Below are 23673 nucleotides of genomic sequence, written 5' to 3' on the forward strand. Positions count from 1 at the left end.
GACGGCCGCCCCGTCTTCAGGAGGCAACGGCCAGCGGCCTGCATTCTGGCGGCGTATTGTCCGCCTCAGGTGTGTGAGCGACAGAGCTTTACGAAAGCTCTGGGAAGGGGTGTGAAATGCACGTGCGTTTCTGTGGCGCCAAGTTTAGAGGGGGAGGGGAGCTGATATTTTGGCGGCAAACTTTCACGTTGGAGGAAGCCCGCTATGCCGTGTCTCGGCAGGAGGTCTGGCCCGGTGTCATAAGTATGCCACAGTCGCCAATTGTGCGGGCGTCTTGGTCATTATAGTGGACAATTTTTGGTGTCTTGGACAGAAGAGGGGAGGCATTTTCGAGGCATTCGGTGGCTGTCCACCGGAGAGGACGGTCTGGACAGTTCGGGCGAGGTACGTTGTACGTTCGGCACAGAGGACAGTCTTCACAGAGGACAGTCTTCACAGAGGACAGTCTTCACAGAGGACAGTCTTCACAGAGGACAGTCCTCACAGAGGACAGTCCTCACAGAGGACAGTCCTCACAGAGGACAGTCTTCACAGAGGACAGTCTTCACAGAGGACAGTCTTCGTTCTTTCGGCGCGGTAGCCGTGATTCTCCGCACATCTCGGCGCGAGTGTACGCCGGCCGCGGCGTCTGCAGCTGCGCACCTACAGCCAGCCTCCACATTACCCGTTGGGCAGTTCAGTGGTGAGCATATCGACAGCCCGGGTCTACTAGCAATCTTTATCTGTGGACTTGGTCTTCATTGCAGCGAGTCCATCTGACCTGCAGCCCTGTATTCCAACCATCCTATGTCATATTGACGTTCAGCTAGCGGTTCACGATTTCGGTCAAAAAAATGGTTCAAATGGCTCTGAGCAATATGGGACTTCACATCTGTGGTCATCAGTACCCTAGGACCTAGAACTACTTTAACCTAACTAACCTAAGAACATCACACACATCCACGCCCGAGGCAGGATTCGAACCTGCGACCGTAGTGGTCACGCGGTTCCAAACTGAAGCGCTTAGAACCGCACGGCCACACCGGCCGGTGATCTCGGTCAGTACCTCACATAGTCAGAAAGCGTCGTTGCTATTTCCCCGAGGGAAGCATCGTTTTAGTTTGACCCCCCCCTTCCCCTTTAATGATATTGTACGGGATAGACAGCATCTGTCACCGTGTGTTTTGTTTCGTATTCGTTTTTTTTTTTTTTTTAATTTGATCTCTATGCTGATTCTGAGAATGTACGTGCTGGATTGGTAATAAACTACGTCTGCACAGAGCAGTATTTCATTTCAGTGCCTATTCCTCCTGAGCATTTGAATTATAATAACTTTTTGTGAGCTGAGGGTACGTAACAAGTGTAAGAAAACTTACTGTACAATATCGGATCGAAAGTCAATAATGTTCGAGTTATTAGCGTTTTTGTGTCTTCTTGGGTACCTGCCATTCTATGAACCAGCAGAGCGTGGTCGTTGATCCAGCGTTCAAAGCACTAGACTACCAGACTACTGGTCCGTGTTCGATTCCTGGTCTTCGCTTATTTCCATTAGATACTTTTTTGGTGTGTCTGATAATGTTCTGATCATGAGAATGCCTTTCTTTCTTTCCTTTGTTTGAAGTAAAACATTGGCAGGTGTTATTGATAAGCAAAAAAGTATGTATAAAGTACTGACAGTCGTGATACATGACACGCTACGATAGGACTTCTGTAGAAGAAGGTGCTCAACCGACCTGCAAAGTGAAAGTGACACCAGCGAGATGTACCTCCCTTCGTCAGCCTTGTGATGTGTACTTCCTCAAACAGGTGAAGACTTTTACCGCACGACTTCAAAGTAATGTGATATTACAGTAGGGCAGAGAATTACAAGGAAGGTCCATGACTAGTTGTCCACGTCTGTCTTTCAAGGTATTCTTTTATGTGCTTGGTACGCATCAAAATTAATATATGATTGATCTATTTTTAGCAAAGTGAATCTTATGTTTTCGACTAACAATGTACCAGAAAACATCTCAGTGTGTCGAAATTTAATTCGTGTGTTGTCCCTGGTGCGATAAGTATTTATGTCTTGCCTGTTTCTATAAATTTCATCCCACTGATTACGAGAACTCTCACCAATAGTCGATCAGTTAGGATTACGCAGTAATATACTTTAGGTGTATTTTTATACAGGGTTATTACAAATGATTGAAGCGATTTCACAGCTCTACAATAACTTTATTATTTGAGATATTTTCACAATGCTTTGCACACACATACAAAAACTCAAAAAGTTTTTTTAGGCATTCACAAATGTTCGATATGTGCCCCTTTAGTGATTCGGCAGACATCAAGCCGATAATCAAGTTCCTCCCACACTCGGCGCAGCATGTCCCCATCAATGAGTTCGAAAGCATCGTTGATGCGAGCTCGCAGTTCTGGCACGTTTCTTGGTAGAGGAGGTTTAAACACTGAATCTTTCACATAACCCCACAGAAAGAAATCGTATGGGGTTAAGTCGGGAGAGCGTGGGAGGAGGTGACATGAATTGCTGATCGTGATCTCCACCACGACCGATGCATCGGTTTTCCAATCTCCTGTTCAAGAAATGCCGAACATCATGATGGAAGTGCGGTGGAGCACCATCCTGTTGAAAGATGAAGTCGGCGCTGTAGGTCTCCAGTTGTGGCATGAGCCAATTTTCCAGCATGTCCAGATACATGTGTCCTGTAACGTTTTTTTCGCAGAAGAAAAAGGGGCCTTAAACTTTAAACCGTGAGATTGCACAAAACACGTTAATTTTTGGTGAATTGCGAATTTGCTGCACGAATGCGTGAGGATTCTCTACCGCCCAGATTCGCACATTGTATCTGTTCACTTCATCATTAAGAAAAAATGTTGCTTCATCACTGAAAACGTTGGTACGTTTAGCTCCCTGCTTGCTTTATTCGTCGACTTCCGCGGGCTACGCGTGAAACTTGCCCGCACGTGTTCAACCGTTTCTTTGCTCACTGCAGGCCGACCCGTTGATTTCCCCCTAGAGAGGCATCCAGAAGCTTTAAACTGCGCATACCATCGCCGAATGGAGTTAAGAATTGGTGGATCTTTGTTGAACTTCGTCCTGAAGTGTCGTTGCACTGTTATGACTGCATTTCAAGCACGACATACGCTTTCTCGGCTCCTGTCGCCATTTTGTCTCACTGCGCTCTCGAGCGCTCTGGCGGCAGAAACCTGAAGTGCGGCTTCAGCCGAACAAAACTTTATGAGTTTTTCTACGTATCTGTAGTGTGTCGTGACCATATGTCAATGAATGGAGCTACAGTGAATTTATGAAATCGCTTCAATCATTTGTAATAGCCCTGTACTACGTATCACGATGAACTGTCAATACATTATGCACGGTATACATTTTAAGTGAAGACATTGAAATATCTCGAAAACTACGCATCGGATGAAAAAAAGTTATAGTACCACTTCTTTTGTCTCGGAGGGGGACATCCAACGATACCATCCCGTGTGTGGGTGGCGGGGGTAACTTTGAAACCTTCAGTGGAAACCCCCATTTGTTACTGCAGATAACGATTCTATGGAAAATCTACACAAGTTTTGACTGAAGCATTTTCTTCGTTTCGCCACAGATGTCGCTGTAATCGGGGGAATAGAAATGGGTACATAGTCGTAATTTACCACATGCTACTCAATGGCCCTTGAATATCAAATGGTACATGGGACCCAACCTCCACGCTGTAACAGCAAGCATTCTCAGAAATAATAAGTTCACAAAGGTATATGTATCACATTGGAACAACCGAAATAAAATGTTCAAACGTACCTACGTTCTGTATTTTAATTTAAAAAACCTACCTGTTACCAACTAAACGTCCAAAATTGTGAGCCATATGTTTGTGACTATTACAGCGCCATCTATCACAAAGCGAAAAAAGTGGTCCAATTAAAACATTCATATTTCTTTACGTACTACACGAGTATGTAATAAAAAATGTGGGTTCCTATTTAAATAACGCAGTTGATATCCATTTTACCTATGACAACGCCATCTAGCGGGCCAACCATTGCGCCATCTGGTTTCCCCCTTCAAGCTAGACGAGTTTCATTCTTTGTAGTTTTTTCGTTTGATGCTTATTTCGTGAGATATTTGGCCCGGTCACTATCAATGGACCACCTTATATATATATATATATATATATATATATATATATATATATATATATATATATATATATATATATATATACACTCCTGGAAATTGAAATAAGAACACCGTGAATTCATTGTCCCAGGAAGGGGAAACTTTATTGACACATTCCTGGGGTCAGATACATCACATGATTACACTGACAGAACCACAGGCACATAGACACAGGCAACAGAGCATGCACAATGTCGGCACTAGTACAGTGTATATCCACCTTTCGCAGCAATGCAGGCTGCTATTCTCCCATGGAGACGATCGTAGAGATGCTGGATGTAGTCCTGTGGAACGGCTTGCCATGCCATTTCCACCTGGCGCCTCAGTTGGACCAGCGTTCGTGCTGGACGTGCAGACCGCATGAGACGACGCTTCATCCAGTCCCAAACATGCTCAATGGGGGACAGATCCGGAGATCTTGCTGGCCAGGGTAGTTGACTTACACCTTCTAGAGCACGTTGGGTGGCACGGGATACATGCGGACGTACATTGTCCTGTTGGAACAGCAAGTTCCCTTGCCGGTCTAGGAATGGTAGAACGATGGGTTCGATGACGGTTTGGATGTACCGTGCACTATTCAGTGTCCCCTCGACGATCACCAGTGGTGTACGGCCAGTGTAGGAGATCGCTCCCCACACCATGATGCCGGGTGTTGGCCCTGTGTGCCTCGGTCGTACGCAGTCCTGATTGTGGCGCTCACCTGCACGGCGCCAAACACGCATACGACCATCATTGGCACCAAGGCAGAAGCGACTCTCATCGCTGAAGACGACACATCTCCATTCGCCCCTCCATTCACGCCTGTCGCGACACCACTGGAGGCGGACTGCACGATGTTGGGGCGTGAGCAGAAGACGGCCTAACGGTGTGCGGGACCGTAGCCCAGCTTCATGGAGACGGTTGCGAATGGTCCTCGCCGATACCCCAGGAGCAACAGTGTCCCTAATTTGCTGGGAAGTGGCGGTGCGGTCCCCTATGGCACTGCGTAGGATCCTACGGTCTTGGCGTGCATCCGTGCGTCGCTGCGGTCCGGTCCCAGGTCGACGGGCACGTGCACCTTCCGCCGACCACTGGCGACAACATCGATGTACTGTGGAGACCTCACGCCCCACGTGTTGAGCAATTCGGCGGTACGTCCACCCGGCCTCCCGCATGCCCACTATACGCCCTCGCTCAAAGTCCGTCAACTGCACATACGGTTCACGTCATCGCTGTCGCGGCATGCTACCAGTGTTAAAGACTGCGATGGAGCTCCGTATGCCACGGCAAACTGGCTGACACTGACGGCGGCGGTGCACAAATGCTGCGCAGCTAGCGCCATTCGACGGCCAACGCCGCGGTTCCTGGTGTGTCCGCTGTGCCGTGCGTGTGATCATTAGTTGTACAGCCCTCTCGCAGTGTCTGGAGCAAGTATGGTGGGTCTGACACACCGGTGTCAATGTGTTCTTTTTTCCATTTCCAGGAGTGTATATATATATATATATATATATATATATATATATATATATATATATATATATATATAAACACAGAAGAACCTACAGCATCGAAATTAAGTACAGGGTGTTTATAAAGTAACCATTAGTTGTGGAAAGGGTAAATAACTTGCAGAAATGTTTTGCGCAGCACTGAATGCAGTATACCTTCAAATTTTATTCCCACCTAACACAGTCAGTCTCTATTTTGCAGGCAGTCTTTATTTAAACAATTTGAGACAGTAGCTCCATCCACTGTGCCCACCATGAGGTCCGTAGTCCAACTGACCTAGTACACAGTACTGCCACCAGAGTGCACTTTCATTCCATGGCGATCTGGGGGAAAAATGGCGGGAAAATGACTCAGCCTGTGCTGGGCTCCTGGAGAGAGGAAGGAGTGTACTTTGTTGATTTTCGAGCAATTTATTTAGGGATAGATTTGCCATAGTATGTTTATTGCACTGATACAAAACACTCGCCCTGACGCGCTAGGGGGTCACAATACACAGCATACAGACCTGCAAAATACTCGTAAATCACCGATAAAATGCAGTACACTGATATGCACACACGCAAACAATTCGTAAATTGTAAAAATAATGCATGTAAACCGCTCTGCAGACACGATCAATAATTAAAAACTGTTGAAATAATGCATTACAATAATACAGAGACACACAAAAGACTCGTAAATTACTGAAATAATGTATGGTACAGCCTACAGACCTGCTCACAAAATAATGCAACAGACACGCAAAAAACTGGTAACCGTCAAAATAGTGCAAGTAAAAGGCTCTGCAAACACGCTCACAACACTTAAACAGAAGAAAATAATTCTGTGCACAAACACCCAGTACAGATAAAAAACGCTTTTAAACTAGTTTCAACCGTGATGTATCAGCGAACTGTTCCAACGTGCGCATATGTCGACGCCACAGACACCACACAGGTGCTTTGCAGCCCACGGCCAGCAGGTGAAAGTCGCGTCTATTTTCGGTATACAGTTCGAGTTCTTTGAGTGTTATATTGGCATCACATGTCTACATAAATAAGAGCCAAGTCACCCTCTTGGTGCGCAAGCCGGGGGGCGCATTTACGCTGCTCGCACACACGACACACTTCTGGGCTGCTCGCATGTGTTTACTGTTGCTGGCACGATACCTCTCTACTTATGCATACTGATGTCACAGGTCGCGCTATAGAAATCCGTTCCATTGCTTCTCAGAACAGCATAGGGTGCAATCTACCTAGTGATCCTAACAGGACGTGTGAGCTGCATCTAGCCATGCACTTGTTTACCTCCCCAACGTGGCTGACACATCACCGCAAAATGTTCACGTGGTGCACGAAAATAGCCCAGAAAAACAACGATTGCATTCTTCGTGATGGTCCCAACAAGGCACCCCATCCATCACGTGTTACCCTTCCTGGAAATCGTTAAGTCCTGCTTTCAACAAACATCTCCGAAACACAAACGTTCTCACTGCCATGTAGATGATCCTATGCCCCAGCACAAAGGATGTCTTGTGACTGAATAGAGCATTCTGGTTGTCTCTTACTGAATTTACCCACCATATCATTGATGTTGTTAGTGTGGAAGCACTATCCACCTGCATGCGAGACTTTCAGCGGCAAAAAACTATTTTGTACAGATCACCATATTGCATTGACAGTTAAACCCTGCAAAAGTGATCTACATATCGTCAAATACATCCACCTATTCACTGTCCCGCTGTGGAGCGCCGACGGAGGGAAAGTCGGCCCATGACCGCAGCCACGGAAGAGAATGTCAACCAGGGAGGGAGGCCAGCCGGCCTTGGACGACCCCACATCCCAGGAGAATGCTATCAATACTCCCAGTGCAAAAACTCGTTGTACTGAATATTCTCAAATTTTCGCAGAGTATACATGCGACAAACGCGGTCCCGAAGGCAACTCAACAAAAACTGGGTATTAGTTCATCCGCCCAGAGGGAGCCGCAAACCAAATCGTCATAAGCCATAAACTTTCTTGGACTCTCTGAACTGATGTACAGAGGATGGGCAAGCCCCATCTCGGAACAAAGGCGTTACTGTTTCTGGCTCCGACCTGTTTGCTTGCTGCTACGCTTTCTACGGCCATCTCCAGACTCACAATAATACTGGGAACCACACACATATTGATCACTGTAACTCAAATTAAATATTATGATTGCTGCCGTAGTCTGGCACCGAGCAATGTACTGGATATGTCTCCTCTTTACAACCGTGGTTCTGTAACGAATTTCAGTACCTATTGCGCACATAATTAAAAAAAAATCTTTCAATTCCCTTAGGGCTACCGATGTGCTGAATCTATACCTCCCTGGAGAGTATAGAAAATTTAAAATGTGCCCCTTCCCCCACTTAATCCGTTAAGTGAGTATTTTGCGTGCGCCCTGCTCTCTGGCCCAGTCTGTAATTTCCCCTCGCACTGCACGTTGGAGTATTTGTACTCTAAAACCGGTCAAAAATCAAAATCGCAAAGTTGCTTTAAAATCCTTTCAAACGTGTTTTTTTTAGACGCTACCCCTTGTTTTTATTTTTTGTTTTTTTTTATTTATTTATTTATTTATTTATTTTTCAATGTCAGGCTTACCACCTTTGCTGACATACATTTTGTTGTACTACCGCATAAATAGTGTCTACAATGTCCATATGTTGACAAACAGTGGCTAATTAGAAAATTAATTAATTAAGGAAATGAAGAAAACTGAAAATGCCCAAATGAAAGACAGGAAGACATTGCGGATAGTACAGATACAAAAGAAACATGCTTCTGTAGCAATGAAATGAAAGTCGTGTCGGGGGCGACACCTGCTCACGACCCGACGTTCGATAGAGCAAGAGAGCCATCTATCGAGTCGTTCCCCAGACGTTGGTGTAAGACTGGGTCGTCTTCTCGAAATTAACTAAGGGTCCGTAAGTGTGATCGATGTCTATCTCGGCTTCTTCGTCTATCTCATCTCTCACCCGTCACACCCCATCTGGCCGGCGGGTCGGTAAATGTAAGTCGCAAGTAATTAGCGAAGTCTTGCCCATATCTCTTATGCTGTTGCAACTTCGTGTGTCCATCCAGGAGAAAATGCCAAAAATCAATGTTATCCTTTTCCGATTCGTTATACACGTAGCCCACCACCATTCCCAGTACCCACGTCACTGCATTGGTTTTTTGGACCGGAAAATAAGATTCTTGGGGGAAAAAAAGTGTGTCTGACGAAATTGTGTGAGGGGCGGGGCGTAACAGGAACGCCAATATCTGTTGTGCTAAGTGCCACACTGGAGCCGTCCCCACTACATGCTAAACGATGTTCATCAGTGTCCACTGTTGCGCAGCCTAAACATAGTGGAGTGTCTGCCAAATGAATCGCGTGCCGCCGTTGATTCGTTGCGAACTTCCTACACTCCTGGAAATTGAAATAAGAACACCGTGAATTCATTGTCCCAGGAAGGGGAAACTTTATTGACACATTCCTGGGGTCAGATACATCACACTGACAGAACCACAGGCACATAGACACAGGCAACAGAGCATGCACAATGTCGGCAATAGTACAGTGTATATCCACCTTTCGCAGCAATGCAGGCTGCTATTCTCCCATGGAGACGATCGTAGAGATGCTGGATGTAGTCCTGTGGAACGGCTTGCCATGCCATTTCCACCTGGCGCCTCAGTTGGACCAGCGTTCGTGCTGGACGTGCAGACCGCGTGAGACGACGCTTCATCCAGTCCCAAACATGCTCAATGGGGGACAGATCCGGAGATCTTGCTGGCCAGGGTAGTTGACTTACACCTTCTAGAGCACGTTGGGTGGCACGGGATACATGCGGACGTGCATTGTCCTGTTGGAACAGCAAGTTCCCTTGCCGGTCTAGGAATGGTAGAACGATGGGTTCGATGACGGTTTGGATGTACCGTGCACTATTCAGTGTCCCCTCGACGATCACCAGTGGTGTACCGCCAGTGTAGGAGATCGCTCCCCACACCATGATGCCGGGTGTTGGCCCTGTGTGCCTCGGTCGTATGCAGTCCTGATTGTGGCGCTCACCTGCACGGCGCCAAACACGCATACGACCATCATTGGCACCAAGGCAGAAGCGACTCTCATTGCTGAAGACGACACGTCTCCATTCGTCCCTCCATTCACGCCTGTCGCGACACCACTGGAGGCGGGCTGCACGATGTTGGGGCGTGAGCGGAAGACGGCCTAACGGTGTGCGGGACCGTAGCCCAGCTTCATGGAGACGGTTGCGAATGGTCCTCGCCGATACCCCAGGAGCAACAGTGTCCCTAATTTGCTGGGAAGTGGCGGTGCGGTCCCCTACGGCACTGCGTAGGATCCTACGGTCTTGGCGTGCATACGTGCGTCGCTGCGGTCCGGTCCCAGGTCGACGGGCACGTGCACCTTCCGCCGACCACTGGCGACAACATCGATGTACTGTGGAGACCTCACGCCCCACGTGTTGAGCAATTCGGCGGTACGTCCACCCGGCCTCCCGCATGCCCACTATACGCCCTCGCTCAAAGTCCGTCAACTGCACATACGGTTCACGTCCACGCTGTCGCGGCATGCTACCAGTGTTAAAGACTGCGATGGAGCTCCGTATGCCACGGCAAACTGGCTGACACTGACGGCGGCGGTGCACAAATGCTGCGCAGCTAGCGCCATTCGACGGCCAACACCGCGGTTCCTGGTGTGTCCGCTGTGCCGTGCGTGTGATCATTGCTTGTACAGCCCTCTCGCAGTGTCCGGAGCAAGTATGGTGGGTCTGTCACACCGGTGTCAATGTGTTCTTTTTTCCATTTCCAGGAGTGTATTAACCACCACATACCATGTTGAGCGTACCGACGGTTCCGTGTAACGCGCCATATCTGTCGCCAGTTCTTGTCTGGGTACTTCTTTTCCGGGGTATTCCTGGGGCACCGGCGCAGTAAGAGTTGGTATACATCTCGCGTCGTCGGTAGTCGTGTTGTTGGGAAGGAATCTCTGACATAGCTAAGCTCAAAAAAAAAAAAAAAAAAAAAAAAAAAAAAAAAAAAAAAAAAAAAAAAAGAAAAGACTTGAAATGTGACAGCTTCGGTGAAATATGTCCCACATTGACTGGGGGCAGCACTGAAGTGGGCGCTAGTACATCGGCCGACGCTGTTAACCTTCGAGGTCGACAACATGCCCGTCGTTCGGCAGCCAGAACCGTACACTGGCACCACCTGTTGCAGAATCAGATACAGACCAGACATAGAGTGAAATAAGTGTGCTCGTCCGTGGGCTCGTGTTTGTGACATTTGTTTCTCTCGCTTATGTTGTGAAAGGTGGCTACACTGAGCCACAGCGCCAGAGATTGCGCCAAAGAGTATTATTCAGCCGCCTCCACAGGCAGTAGTTGTTCAGATGTAGTGGAGAGTGCTTGTAGAGAAGTCGTCGTAGACTGTAGTCGTTCAGATGCGGTGGTAGAGAGTGCTTGTCGTGAAGTCGGAGTGGAGAGTTCTACATTTACATCTACATCTACATCTACATCTACATCTACATCTACATCTACATCTACATCTACATCTACATCCATACTCCGCAAGCCACCTGACGGTGTGTGGCGGAGGGTACCTTCAGTACCTCTATCGGTTCTCCCTTCTATTCCAGTCTCGTATTGTTCGTGGAAAGAAGGATTGTCGGTATGCCTCTGTGTGGGCTCTAATCTCTCTGATTTTATCCTCATGGTCTCTTCGCGAGATATACGTAGGAGGGAGCAATATACTGCTTGACTCTTCGGTGAAGGTATGTTCTCGAAACTTTGACAAAAGCCCGTACCGAGCTACTGAGCGTCTCTCCTGCAGAGTCTTCCACTGGAGTTTATCTATCATCTCCGTAACGCTTTCGCGATTACTAAATGATCCTGTAACGAAGCGCGCTGCTCTCCGTTGGATCTTCTCTATGTCTTGTATCAACCCTATCTGGTACGGATCCCACACTGCTGAGCAGTATTCAAGCAGTGGGCGAACAAGCGTACTGTAACCTACTTCCTTTGTTTTCGGATTGCATTTCCTTAGGATTCTTCCAATGAATCTCAGTCTGGCATCTGCTTTACCGACAATCAACATTATATGATCATTCCATTTTAAATCACTCCTAATGCGTACTCCCAGATAATTTATGGTATTAACTGCTTCCTGTTGCTGACCTGCTATTTTGTACCTATATGACAAAGGATCTATCTTTCTGTGTATTCGCAGCACATTGTTGTGAAGTCGTGGTGGAGAGTGCTTGTTCCATGTTTTATGCAGTTTTGATGGGCTAGACAGCAGATGTTGTTGAAAATGGAGGTATTGTAACGATCAGAGTGCTTTTCGTCGATATATATGAGGTAAAAAAAAATCCCTTTCTTTTTATTATTTCAAAAATAATGCGTCATTACAGGTTCAGTCAACAAAGCATCTGGCTTGTGTTCTTGTATTAGAGTGTAATTCTGGTTTTCTTGCGCAATTATAGTATTTCTATTTTTTTTTAATTACTTCAATATAAATGGTACTTAAAATTTCTTTTCTTATTGAAGAAGAACCGTGCCAGATGTGTACGTTGAATCACACTTCCACACACAGAACAGTTACACTTGTGCTTTGGTTTCGTACGTTCTATAGTTGCTGGGGACTTAATTAATTAATTGTGTTAACGGAAGTTTTGTTTCATTCGTTGTTGTTATTCTATGCAGTCAGATTGCGTACTAAAACCAGTCAGGGCCAACCGTTTACGAGACTGCGTAACCGGACATTCACCTACAAAAAAATTAAAAAATATTTGCATAAATATTTAATTAAGCCCCCATGCAGTTGTTAAGTTTAAATAAAATCACCTACTGAACATGGGGATGAAAGACGCATACTATCTTACATTGTACCTTAACTGTTTTATTGTTTAAATTTTATATTTGTAGACAGTATTTCTGTGACTATATTTGTTACTTCAAAATCTCGATGTACCAATGTTTTTAGTTACCAGTCAGGTCATTTCAAGCCATATTTCTTTCACACGCTTGAAATTTAGACCGCTGTCAGTTATTTAACACAATAACATAGTCCGCCCTCGTCCGCCATTTTGTTTCTTATTCATTCGAACTGAAATATCAGATTAGTTAAACCATTGCATCATATCAGTTTTTCGCTTATTCTGTTGTAGTCTCTTTGGGTAGAGTCAAGAAATTTACCACAAGAGGTTTGTACGATGTTCTGAACCAATTTAAAGGGAAGAAATGGATGAGACGTTTTCGTTCATGGAAGAAAGACTTGCAGAAATGTTAAAATGTCCAGCTGATCAAACATGTGTTTTATGTCGTGCTTTGTTATACTTCAAAAGTGATTTCAAGAAACAAAAATGGACAGCCACTAATTGCAAATATGAGCGTCTCGTGCAGATAAATGAACAATGTCTTAATTCTTCTATGGAACTACGTTACTGGTCAGAGGAACATGCACGAAATCAGGGACGACCTCCGAAAGCATTCCAAGAATTAAGTGACGCAGCAAGCGTCGAAAAATTCAAGATCTACGGCAGTAGCTGTTTGTTGGGGAGATGACACATCCAGAAGATTATTTGTCGACTCAGAATGCTCGGATCTCTGGCCTCAGTGTGCATTTAATTAAACGATTCAAAGTAATCCTGGAATTGGTTTCGAGTGGCAACAGTACTTGTGCTAAGAAATTTGATGCCTTTTCTCGTCAAACTGCAAAAATGTACACAGATCTGTGTGTGACCAAGTCTTCACAAAGTTTTAATGCATGGTGATGAATTTATATCTGCTAGTAAATTTTCGCGTGTGGGTTGTAATAGATGTACTACGCAGATTGTTACTAAGTTCAGACCCATGGCTAAATGGCTCTAAGCACTATGGGACTTAACATCTGAGATCATCAGTCCCCTAGACTTAGAACTACCTAAACCTAACTAACCTGAGGACAATACAGACATCCATGCCCGAGGTAGGATTCGAACCTGCGACCGTCGCAGCAGCGCGGTTCCGCACTGAAGCCCCTAGAACCGCTCGGTCACAGCGGCCAGCAGTTCAGACCCACATTTAAGTTCTAGCAGACCACAGCGTCATAAGAAAAGTATCTCGTTTTCGCAAGAGGCAATCATTCCAATGGTCTCAAGCGCAACGTATTTACCTCTAGATGAAAATGATAGCAACGAAACTATAGAGGAAAAAAATGGAAATGAGCGTTTGGCGTCATTGGCCGGGAGACCCCTTGCAGGGCAGGTCCGGCCGCCTTGGTGCGGGTCTTATTACATTCGACGCCACACAGGGCGACCTGCGAGCCGGATGCGGATGAAATGATGATGAAGACAACACAACACCCTGTCCCTGAGCGCAGAAAATCCCCGACCCAGCCGGGAATCGAACCCGATCCCGGGCCCGTAGGACGGTAATCTGTCAAGCTGGCCACTTTTTTTTTAGTTTATTTCATTTTGTTCTATATTGTTCGTTGAATTTTTTTCGAGGCGAACGTACGATGACACCCGTTCTTGTGCTTCGTTGATCCGTTCACTCAGTTTTTTCTTTTTTTTTATTTTTATTACAGAGGGCTGCTAACCCTCTGACAGAACACGCTGAGCTACCGTGCCGGCGGCGACTCAGCTATCGGGGCGGACACTATAGAGGAAGGCAAAGCTGACTAAGAGGACTATGGCCAACAGTATCACACTTAATAAAGTTATGTTGTAGTAGTTTGCATGCCAAGTTAGAATATTTTTTAAATAAATACATAATTAAGTTCAAATAATTTCACTTCACCCCAATGCGAAAAAATGCGTGAAATAATTTTGACCAATTTCTCAGTGCAAATACTCGTCCGAGCGTTGGTTGGCACAGTCGCTCACTCATTTAAACATTGTTGACTTTGAAACTTCCTGGCAGATTAAAACTGTGTGCCCGACCGAGACTCGAACTCGGGACCTTTGCCTTTCGCGGGCAAGTGCTCTACCATCTGAGCTACCGAAGAACGACTCACGGCCGGTACTCACAGCTTTACTTCTGCCAGTATCTCGTCTCCTACCTTCCAAACTTTACAGAAGCTGCAGAGTGAAAATCTCATTCTGGAAACATCCCCCAGGCTGTGGCCAAGCCATGTCTCCGCTATATCCTTTCTTTCAGGGGTGCTAGTTCTGCAAGTTTCGCAGGAGAGCTTCTGTAAAGTTTGGAAGGTAGGAGACGAGATACTGGCAGAAGTAAAGCTGTGAGTAGCGGGCGTGAGTCGTGCTTCGGTAGCTCAGATGTTAGAGCACTTGCCCGCGAAAGGCAAAGGTCCCGAGTTCGAGTCTCGGTCGGGCACACAGTTTTAATCTGCCAGGAAGTTTCATATCAGCGCACACTCCGCTGCAGTGAAAATCTCATTCTGGATTGTTGAATTTACTTTACGGAGCAAACGATAGTTGATTAAGATCGAACAGAAAGTATTACAGAAGAGAATGTAATTTTATATTCACATAATTACTGGTCTTTTTTTTGTATAATGTTTTAAAGTGCCAGCGGATCTAGGCGCTTCAGTCTGGAGTCGCGCGACCGCTACGATCGCATGTTCGAGCACTGCCTCGGCCATGGATGTGTGTGATGTCCTTAGGTTAGTTAGGTTTAAGTAGTTCTAGGGGACTGATGACCTCAGATGTTAAATCCCACAATGATCAGAGCCATTTTTGTTTTAAAGTATGGCGCTGCACAGAAAGGAAATTCCACGCTCTACATACCAATAAGATGTCTCTTTTCAGAGGCCTCTTCACGTGCATACTCAACACTTCCTTGATGGCCATTTGTTGGTTGTGCTTGGCAGAAAATCTGGAAAATGTTGGCTATAAGGCGAGTCGTTTTCGGTGTTTGACGTCGGCGTCCGGATAAACCCTGTTGTGGAGAGGATGCGGCTGTCTGTTCCCCGAGCCTAACCATCAATTGAAATCTGTTTCCTTCGCCGGCTAGTTTTTTGTACAGAACGTAAGCACTGAAGCATGCAGCGTCCAATAAATAGCGAAAAATCTCTGCTGGTGGACGTTTGGTAGCTTTGCAACTTGGAATCGCTATATTCTTGTTGTACTCAATAAGAACACTTGCTTTTGCACGACGTCATTACTTCCTAAAATGTGTCGTAATAGGACGCGCTGTCCATCAAAGTGTCTCCCTTACCCTTTCATATCCTCAGCATCTGCTTGGTTCTGTACGCCTTTACGTATTCGTGCTTTGTCTGTTTGTAATGTTTCGTGAAGTCAAAGAATTCTTATCTGTTTTGCTGCACAGTGCCACAACGTCGGTGTTCTTACTCATTGGTTGGACTAGCGTATGAGTTGCCAAGGTAGATACAAAACCTTTTCTGAGCAAATTGTGGACAAACCCCCAAAAAAATCAAGAAAATATTTTCCCTTCAGAATAACGATAGCCATAATTTGTGTATTTACTACCATAAACAATGAAAACATAACAGGCTGAGAATACATTGTCTTGACCGACGAGATCTAGCATCTAGCGCATAAAGCATTAAGTAAAAGTACTGTAACACCTGGTGGCCTAAAACTACCCATCCCGTTATGAATGAGATTTTCACTCTGCAGCGGAGTGTGCGCTAATGTGAAACTTCTCGACAGATTAAAAGTGTATGCCGGACCGAGACTCCCACTCGGCACCTTTGCCTTTCAGGGCCAAGTGCTCCACCAACTGAGCTATCCAAACACGAGTCACGACCCGTCTTCACAGCTTCAATACTGCCAGTACCTCATCTCCTACCTTCCAAACTTCAAAGAAGCTCTTTTGCGAAACTTGCAGAACTAGCACTCCTGGAACAAAGGATATGGCAGAGACACGGCTTAGCCACAGCCTGGGTATGTTCCCAGGATGAGATTTTCACTGCTCTGGTAAAGCATTTGCCCGCGAAAGGCAAAGGTCCCGAGTTCGAGTCTCGGTACGGCCCACAGTTTTAATGTATCAGGAACTTTATTAGTCATCCGATTAGCTGCAAGCCACGGAATACTACGGACGGACACATCTGTCGCATCCACCGAGAACGAGCAGAACATAGACGAATACATCCGTCATGCCCCCTGAAAAGGTTACGGTAGACAAGCAACAGATGCAGAAGTAGGTTTGTGTTTCGTGCACGAGGCGGCAGCGCAGTTTCGAACCTGTCGATGTCGTTATGGTAGCGGATGCACTCTCGAAGACGAGACCTCATTTGGTTGTCCGGGTCCAGTGACGCTTCCGCCTTCTTCCGCTTGTAGCCGCTGACCGCATCCTCTCGAACGACGCCTGAGCAAGTGTTTGCGAGCATCATGTTGAGGAAGCGCAGGTGACCCGCCAAGTAGATGATGAGCGTGCAGAAGAATCCGTCCAGGCCGGTGGACACGTGGCTGCCGTAGAACAGCCCCAGTGACAGCACAGTGTACACCATCTGGAAGATATTTCAGTCAGTCGCACACTCAGCCGTTGAGAAGATCAGTGTGGCACTGTTGGCGCCTCAGTACATCTACATCTACATCTACATTTATACTCCGCAAGCCACCCAACGGTGTGTGGCGGAGGGCACTTTACGTGCCACTGTCATTACCTCCGTTTCCTGTTCCAGTCGCGTATGGTTCGCGGGAAGAACGACTGCCGGAAAGCCTCCGTGCGCGCTCGAATCTCTCTAATTTTACATTCGTGATCTCCTCGGGAGGTATAAGTAGGGGGAAGCAATATACTCGATACCTCATCCAGAAACGCAACCTCTCGAAACCTGGACAGCAAGCTACACCGCGATGCAGAGCGCCTCTCTTGCAGAGTCTGCCACTTGAGTTTGCTAAACATCTCCGTAACGCTATCACGCTTACCAAATAACCCTGTGACGAAACGCGCCGCTCTTCTTTGGATCTTCTCTATCTCCTCCGTCAACCCGACCTGGTACGGATCCCACACTGATGAGCAATATTCAAGTATAGGTCGAACGAGTGTTTTGTAAGCCACCTCCTTTGTTGATGGACTACATTTTATAAGGACTCTCCCAATGGATCACAACGGGGCACCCGCCTTACTAACAACTAATTTTATATGATCATTCCGTTTCAAATCGTTCCGTACGCATACTCCCAGATATTTTACGGAAGTAACTGCTACCAGTGTTTGTTCCGCTATCATATAATCATACAATAAAGGATCCTTATTTCTACGTCTTCGCAATATGTTACATTTGTCTATGTTGAGGGTTAGTTGCCACTCCGTGCACCAAGTGTCTATCCGCTGCAGATCTTCCTGCATTTCGCTACAATTTTCTAATGCTGCAACTTCTCTGTATACCACAACACCATCCGCGAAAAGCCGTATGGAACTTCCGACACTATCTACTAGGTAATTTATATATATTGTGAAAAGCAATGGTCCCATAACACTCCCCTGTGGCACGCCAGAGGTTACTTTAACGTCTGTAGACGTCTCTCCATTGAGAACAACATGCTGTGTTCTGTTTGCTAAAAACTCTTCAATCCAGCCACACAGCTGGTCTGATATTCCGTACGCTCTTACTTTGTTTCTCAGGCGACAGTGCGGAAGTGTATCGAACGCCTTCCGGAAGTCAAGAAAAATGGCATCTTCCTGGGAGCCTGTATCTAATATTTTCGGGGTCTCATGAACAAATAAAGCGAGTTGGGTCTCACACGATCGCTGTTTGCGGACTCCATGTAGATTTCTACAGAGTAGATTCTGGGTTTCCAGAAATGACATGACACGCGAGCAGAAAACATGTTCTAAAATTCTACAACAGATCGATGTCAGAGATATATGTCTATAGTTTTGCGCATCTGCTCAACGACCCTTCTTGAAGACTGGGACTACCTGTGCTCTTTTCCAATCATTTGGAACATTCCGTTCCTCTAGAGACTTGCGGTACACGGCTGTTAGAATGGGGGCAAGTTCTTTCGCGTACTCTGTGTAGAATCGAATTGGTATCCCGTCAGGTCCAATGGCCTTTCCTCTGTTGAGTGATTCCAGTTGCTTTTCTATTCCTTGGACACTTATTTCGATGTCAGCCATATTTTCGTTTGTGTGAGGATTTAGAGAAGGAACTGCAATGCGGACTTCGTCTGTGAAACAGCTTTGGAAAAAGTTTTTTAGTATTTCAGCTTTACGCGTGTCATCCTCTGTTTCAATGCCTTCATCATCACAGAGTGTCTGGATATGCTATTTCGAGCTACTTACTGACTTAACGTAAGACCAGAACTTCCTACGATTTTCTGTAAAGTCGGTACATAGAAGTAGAGGTAGGTTGGAATGTTAAATGCCCGTTTAGTGAAGAGAAAGTGCCAAGTCATGTCTGGGGAGGAAAAACTCGCCGCCGGCGCTTGTCTGGTCATGTGAAAGCTGGCCTCAGAGACGACTTGGAGGCGTAAGTGCCTCAGCCGTTACGGCACCGAAATCCTGCAGAGTCAGCCGCAACGGCTGGTAACGGAGTCTGCTCTCCCTCGTCGCCTCCATACAGATGGAACAATCTCTGGCCGGCACTTGAATTGTACGAGGGCAGTTCAATAAGTAATGCAACACATTTTTTTTCTCGGTCAATTTTGGTTGAAAAAACCGGAAATTTCTTGTGGAATATTTTCAAACATTCCCGCTTCGTCTCGTATAGTTTCATTGAATTCCGACAGGTGGCAGCGCTGTACGGAGCTGTTAAAAAGGGGTCTGTAACGGATGTGCGTTGCAAACAACGGGCAGTGATCGAGTTTCTTTTGGCGGAAAACCAGGGCATCTCAGATATTCATAGGCGCTTGCAGAATGTCTACGGCGATCTGGCAGTGGACAAAAGCACGGTGAGTCGTTGGGCAAAGCGTGTGTCATCAGCGCCACAAGGTCAAGCAAGACTGTCTGATCTCCCGCGTGCGTGCCGGCCGTGCACAGCTGTGACTCCTGCAATGGCGGAGCGTGCGAACACACTCGTTCGATATGATCGACGGATCACCATCAAACTAGTCAGTGCTCAACTTGACATCTCTGTTGGTAGTGCTGTCACAATTGTTCACCAGTTGGGATATTCAAAGGTTTGTTCCCGCTGGGTCCCTCGTTGTCTAACCGAACACCATAAAGAGCAAAGGAGAACCATCTGTGCGGAATTACTTGCTCGTCATGTGGCTGAGGGTAACAATTTCTTGTCAAAGATTGTTACAGGCGATGAAACATGGGTTCTTCACTTCGAACCTGAAACAAAACGGCAATCAATGGAGTGGCGCCACACCCACTCCCCTACCAAGAAAAAGTTTAAAGCCATACCCTCAGCCGGTAAAGTCATGGTTACAGTCTTCTGGGACGCTGAAGGGGTTATTCTGTTCGATGTCCTTCCCCATGGTCAAACGATCAACTCTGAAGTGTATTGTGCTACTCTTCAGAAATTGAAGAAACGACTTCAGCGTGTTCGTAGGCACAAAAATCTGAACGAACTTCTCCTTCTTCATGACAACGCAAGACCTCACACAAGTCTTCGCACCCGAGAGGAGCTCACAAAACTTCAGTGGACTGTTCTTCCTCATGCACCCTACAGCCCCGATCTCGCACCGTCGGATTTCCATATGATTGGCCCAATGAAGGACGCAATCCGTGGGAGGCACTACGCGGATGATGAAGAAGTTATTGATGCAGTACGACGTTGGCTCCGACATCGACCAGTGGAATGATACCGTGCAGGCATACAGGTCCTCATTTCAAGGTGGCGTAAGACCGTAGCATTGAATGGAGATTACGTTGAAAAATAGTGTTGTGTAGCTAAAAGATAGGGGAATAACCTGGTGTATTTCAATGCTGAATAAAACTACCCCTGTTTCAGAAAAAAAATGTGTTGCATTACTTATTGAACTGCCCTCGTAGATACTCTCTGTACCATAAAAGGGTCAGTTAACTTCACTGAAACTACGTAACGAAAGGCCTTGTTCCAGTACGTCATCTGGTAAGGTTCTTTTTCTTGTACAAACGCCAGTTTATATAAAAATTAATTACGAAGAGTTGAGAAATGTGGGGGATATGCCGGATCCCTTTTGGCTAACGCAACCACTAGTCGCTTGAGCCTGTCAGGAGATGAAGTCTCCAAAAGACACCAGTTACTGGAAGCTCGAGACAAGCAGCGTACAGAGACAAGACGGCAGGTTTGAGTGACGTGTTTCACTGGTGAGGTGTGGCTCGTTCACAACTTTGCTCGGTTGGCGTTGTGTTTCCCCCTCAGCCATCCATTTGTGGCATAAGGAAGGGATTAGAATACGATGGAGTTTTCGATTTTGATGTGCAAAATCTGCTCTTAGTTGAGTAAGAGCCGGCCGCGGTGGCCGAGCGGATCTAGGCGCTTCAGTCCGGAACCGAGCGACTGCTACGGTCGCAGGTTCGAATCCTGCCTCGGGCATAGATGTGTGCGATCTCCTTAGGCTTAACTAGTGCTAAATTCTAGGCGACTGATGACCTCAGATGTTAAGTCCCATAGTGCTCAGAGCCATTTGAACCAGTTCAGTAAGAATTAATCTTCCAAGAGATCCTGAGACCACAAAACGAGATAGGTTCTACTGTTTCTGGCCACAGGCTGGCCTCGTCCTTTCTACAGAGTGTTCAAATGTTCAACTGTGTGTGAAATCTTATGAGACTTAACTGCTAAGGTCATCAGTCCCTAAGCTTACACACTACTTAACCTAAATTATCCTAAGGACAAACACACACACCCATGCCCGAGGGAGGACTTGAACCTCCGTCGGGACCAGCCGCACAGTCCATGACTGCAGCGCCCAAGACCGCTCGGCTAATCCCGCGCGGCTCTACAGAGTGTCTTCACAGAGAAATTATGCAGTATCTTTTTCTTTAGATTGTAGGTGGCTCCGAAAAAGGCTCCAGGACGCTAAACTCGCCTTCGGTCCCTTTGTTCACCCGGCCTGCCATGCCTTATTGGACAATGAAAGTTGATTAATAAATACACACGTGAACTGTCTCCTAGCGCATGAATCCCCCAATTAACTAAGAAAATTAGCAGATCATGCATGTGCTGTCAGTGGAACAACTACTACATAGGCCAAAAGAGTGAAAAATTTAAAAGCTCGTTTTCAAGAACACATTGACTGGACTTTACAAGTGCAACAAATCTGCTATAGCTAAACTCTTCAAGGAAACGGATGACAGTGTTACAACGGAATACTATCGTCAAGTAATAAATACTTGACAAAAGAGCTGGAGAAAGGACATATTAGAGGAAATGGAAGTAATCATCCATGGCCAAAAGCGGAAATATGAGATTCTGAATGACATGCCGGATCTCTTCATTAAATTTAGCCCAACACTGTTCACTTAGAAAGTCCATAATGATCAATGGTATGTGTGAATATGCACGTTCAGTAGCTATGTATTGTAATATTAGAATAATTGTTCACCAGTAATAACGAATAACATGTGTAACGCCGGAAATGCATATCCTCCTATTTCCATCTATTGTACTATAAATTTGTTTTCCTTATTTTTGTTACCTGAATATATGACATTTCTGTGTCTTTACATATTGTAATTGTTTTACTATTTGTATATATATATATATATATTTATGCATTTATGTCGATGTATAATTGGTTTGTTTCGTAAATATTATTTGTATTTTACGCTGGGTCTTGCCTAGGGAAAACTGCTATCGAACGATTACATCGATAGGTCGAGTGAAGAATCAAAGTGTGTAGGATCTTTGGTAGTGTTAACTCGGCCGCGTGGAGCGCGGGCAGAGCAGAGGGAGTCTGGCTGGAGTAGCGAGTGGAGCAGGTGTGTTGTGTGACGCTCCCGTGAGTTGCCGCGCTTTCGGGGTTGGGCAGCATGTATTTGCGCTCGACTTGCTATGATACACTCCTGGAAATTGAAATAAGAACACCGTGAATTCATTGTCCCAGGAAGGGGAAACTTTATTGACACATTCCTGGAGTCAGATACATCACATGATCACACTGACAGAACCACAGGCACATAGACACAGGCAACAGAGCATGCACAATGTCGGCACTAGTACAGTGTATATCCACCTTTCGCAGCAATGCTGGCTGCTATTCTCCCATGGAGACGATCGTAGAGTTGCTGGATGTAGTCCTGTGGAACGGGTTGCCATGCCATTTCCACCTGGCGCCTCAGTTGGACCAGCGTTCGTGCTGGACGTGCAGACCGCGTGAGACGACGCTTCATCCAGTCCCAAACATGCTCAATGGGGGACAGATCCGGAGATCTTGCTGGCCAGGGTAGTTGACTTACACCTTCTAGAGCACGTTGGGTGGCACGGGATACATGCGGACGTGCATTGTCCTGTTGAAACAGCAAGTTCCCTTGCCGGTCTAGGAATGGTAGAACGATGGGTTCGATGACGGTTTGGATGTACCATGCACTATTCAGTGTCCCCTCGACGATCACCAGTGGTGTACGGCCAGTGTAGGAGATCGCTCCCCACACCATGATGCCGGGTGTTGGCCCTGTGTGCCTCGGTCGTATGCAGTCCTGATTGTGGCGCTCACCTGCACAGCGCCAAACACGCATACGACCATCATTGGCACCAAGGCAGAAGCGACTCTCATCGCTGAAGACGACACGTCTCCATTCGTCCCTCCATTCACGCCTGTCGCGACACCAGTGGAGGAGGGCTGCACGATGTTGGGGCGTGAGCGGAAGACGGCCTAACGGTGTGCGGGACCGTAGCCCAGCTTCATGGAGACGGTTGCGAATGGTCCTCGCCGATACCCCAGGAGCAACAGTGTCCCTAATTTGCTGGGAAGTGGCGGTGCGGTCCCCTACGGCACTGCGTAGGATCCTACGGTCTTGGCGTGCATCCGTGCGTCGCTGCGGTCCGGTCCCAGGTCGACGGGCACGTGCACCTTCCGCCGACCACTGGCGACAACATCGATGTACTGTGGAGACCTCACGCCCCACGTGTTGAGCAATTCGGCGGTACGTCCACCCGGCCTCCCGCATGCCCACTATACGCCCTCGCTCAAAGTCCGTCAACTGCACACACGGTTCACGTCCACGCTGTCGCGGC

The 23673-nt window shown here is 46.6% G+C and overlaps 1 protein-coding gene across 1 annotated transcript in view; it reads right to left on the reverse strand.

Moving 5' to 3' along the window:
• LOC126088484 (odorant receptor 4-like) overlaps window positions 1-23673 on the reverse strand; it is a 149984-nt gene that overhangs the window by 38612 nt on the left and 87699 nt on the right. Inside the window, exon 4 of the mRNA XM_049906626.1 lies at window positions 16808-17073. Coding sequence (XP_049762583.1) covers window positions 16808-17073 — 266 coding nt within the window. The remainder of the gene's footprint in view (window positions 1-16807; window positions 17074-23673) is intronic.

This window comes from Schistocerca cancellata, chromosome 6 (assembly GCF_023864275.1).
Source record: "Schistocerca cancellata isolate TAMUIC-IGC-003103 chromosome 6, iqSchCanc2.1, whole genome shotgun sequence".
NCBI classification, from domain to species: Eukaryota; Metazoa; Arthropoda; class Insecta; order Orthoptera; family Acrididae; genus Schistocerca; species Schistocerca cancellata.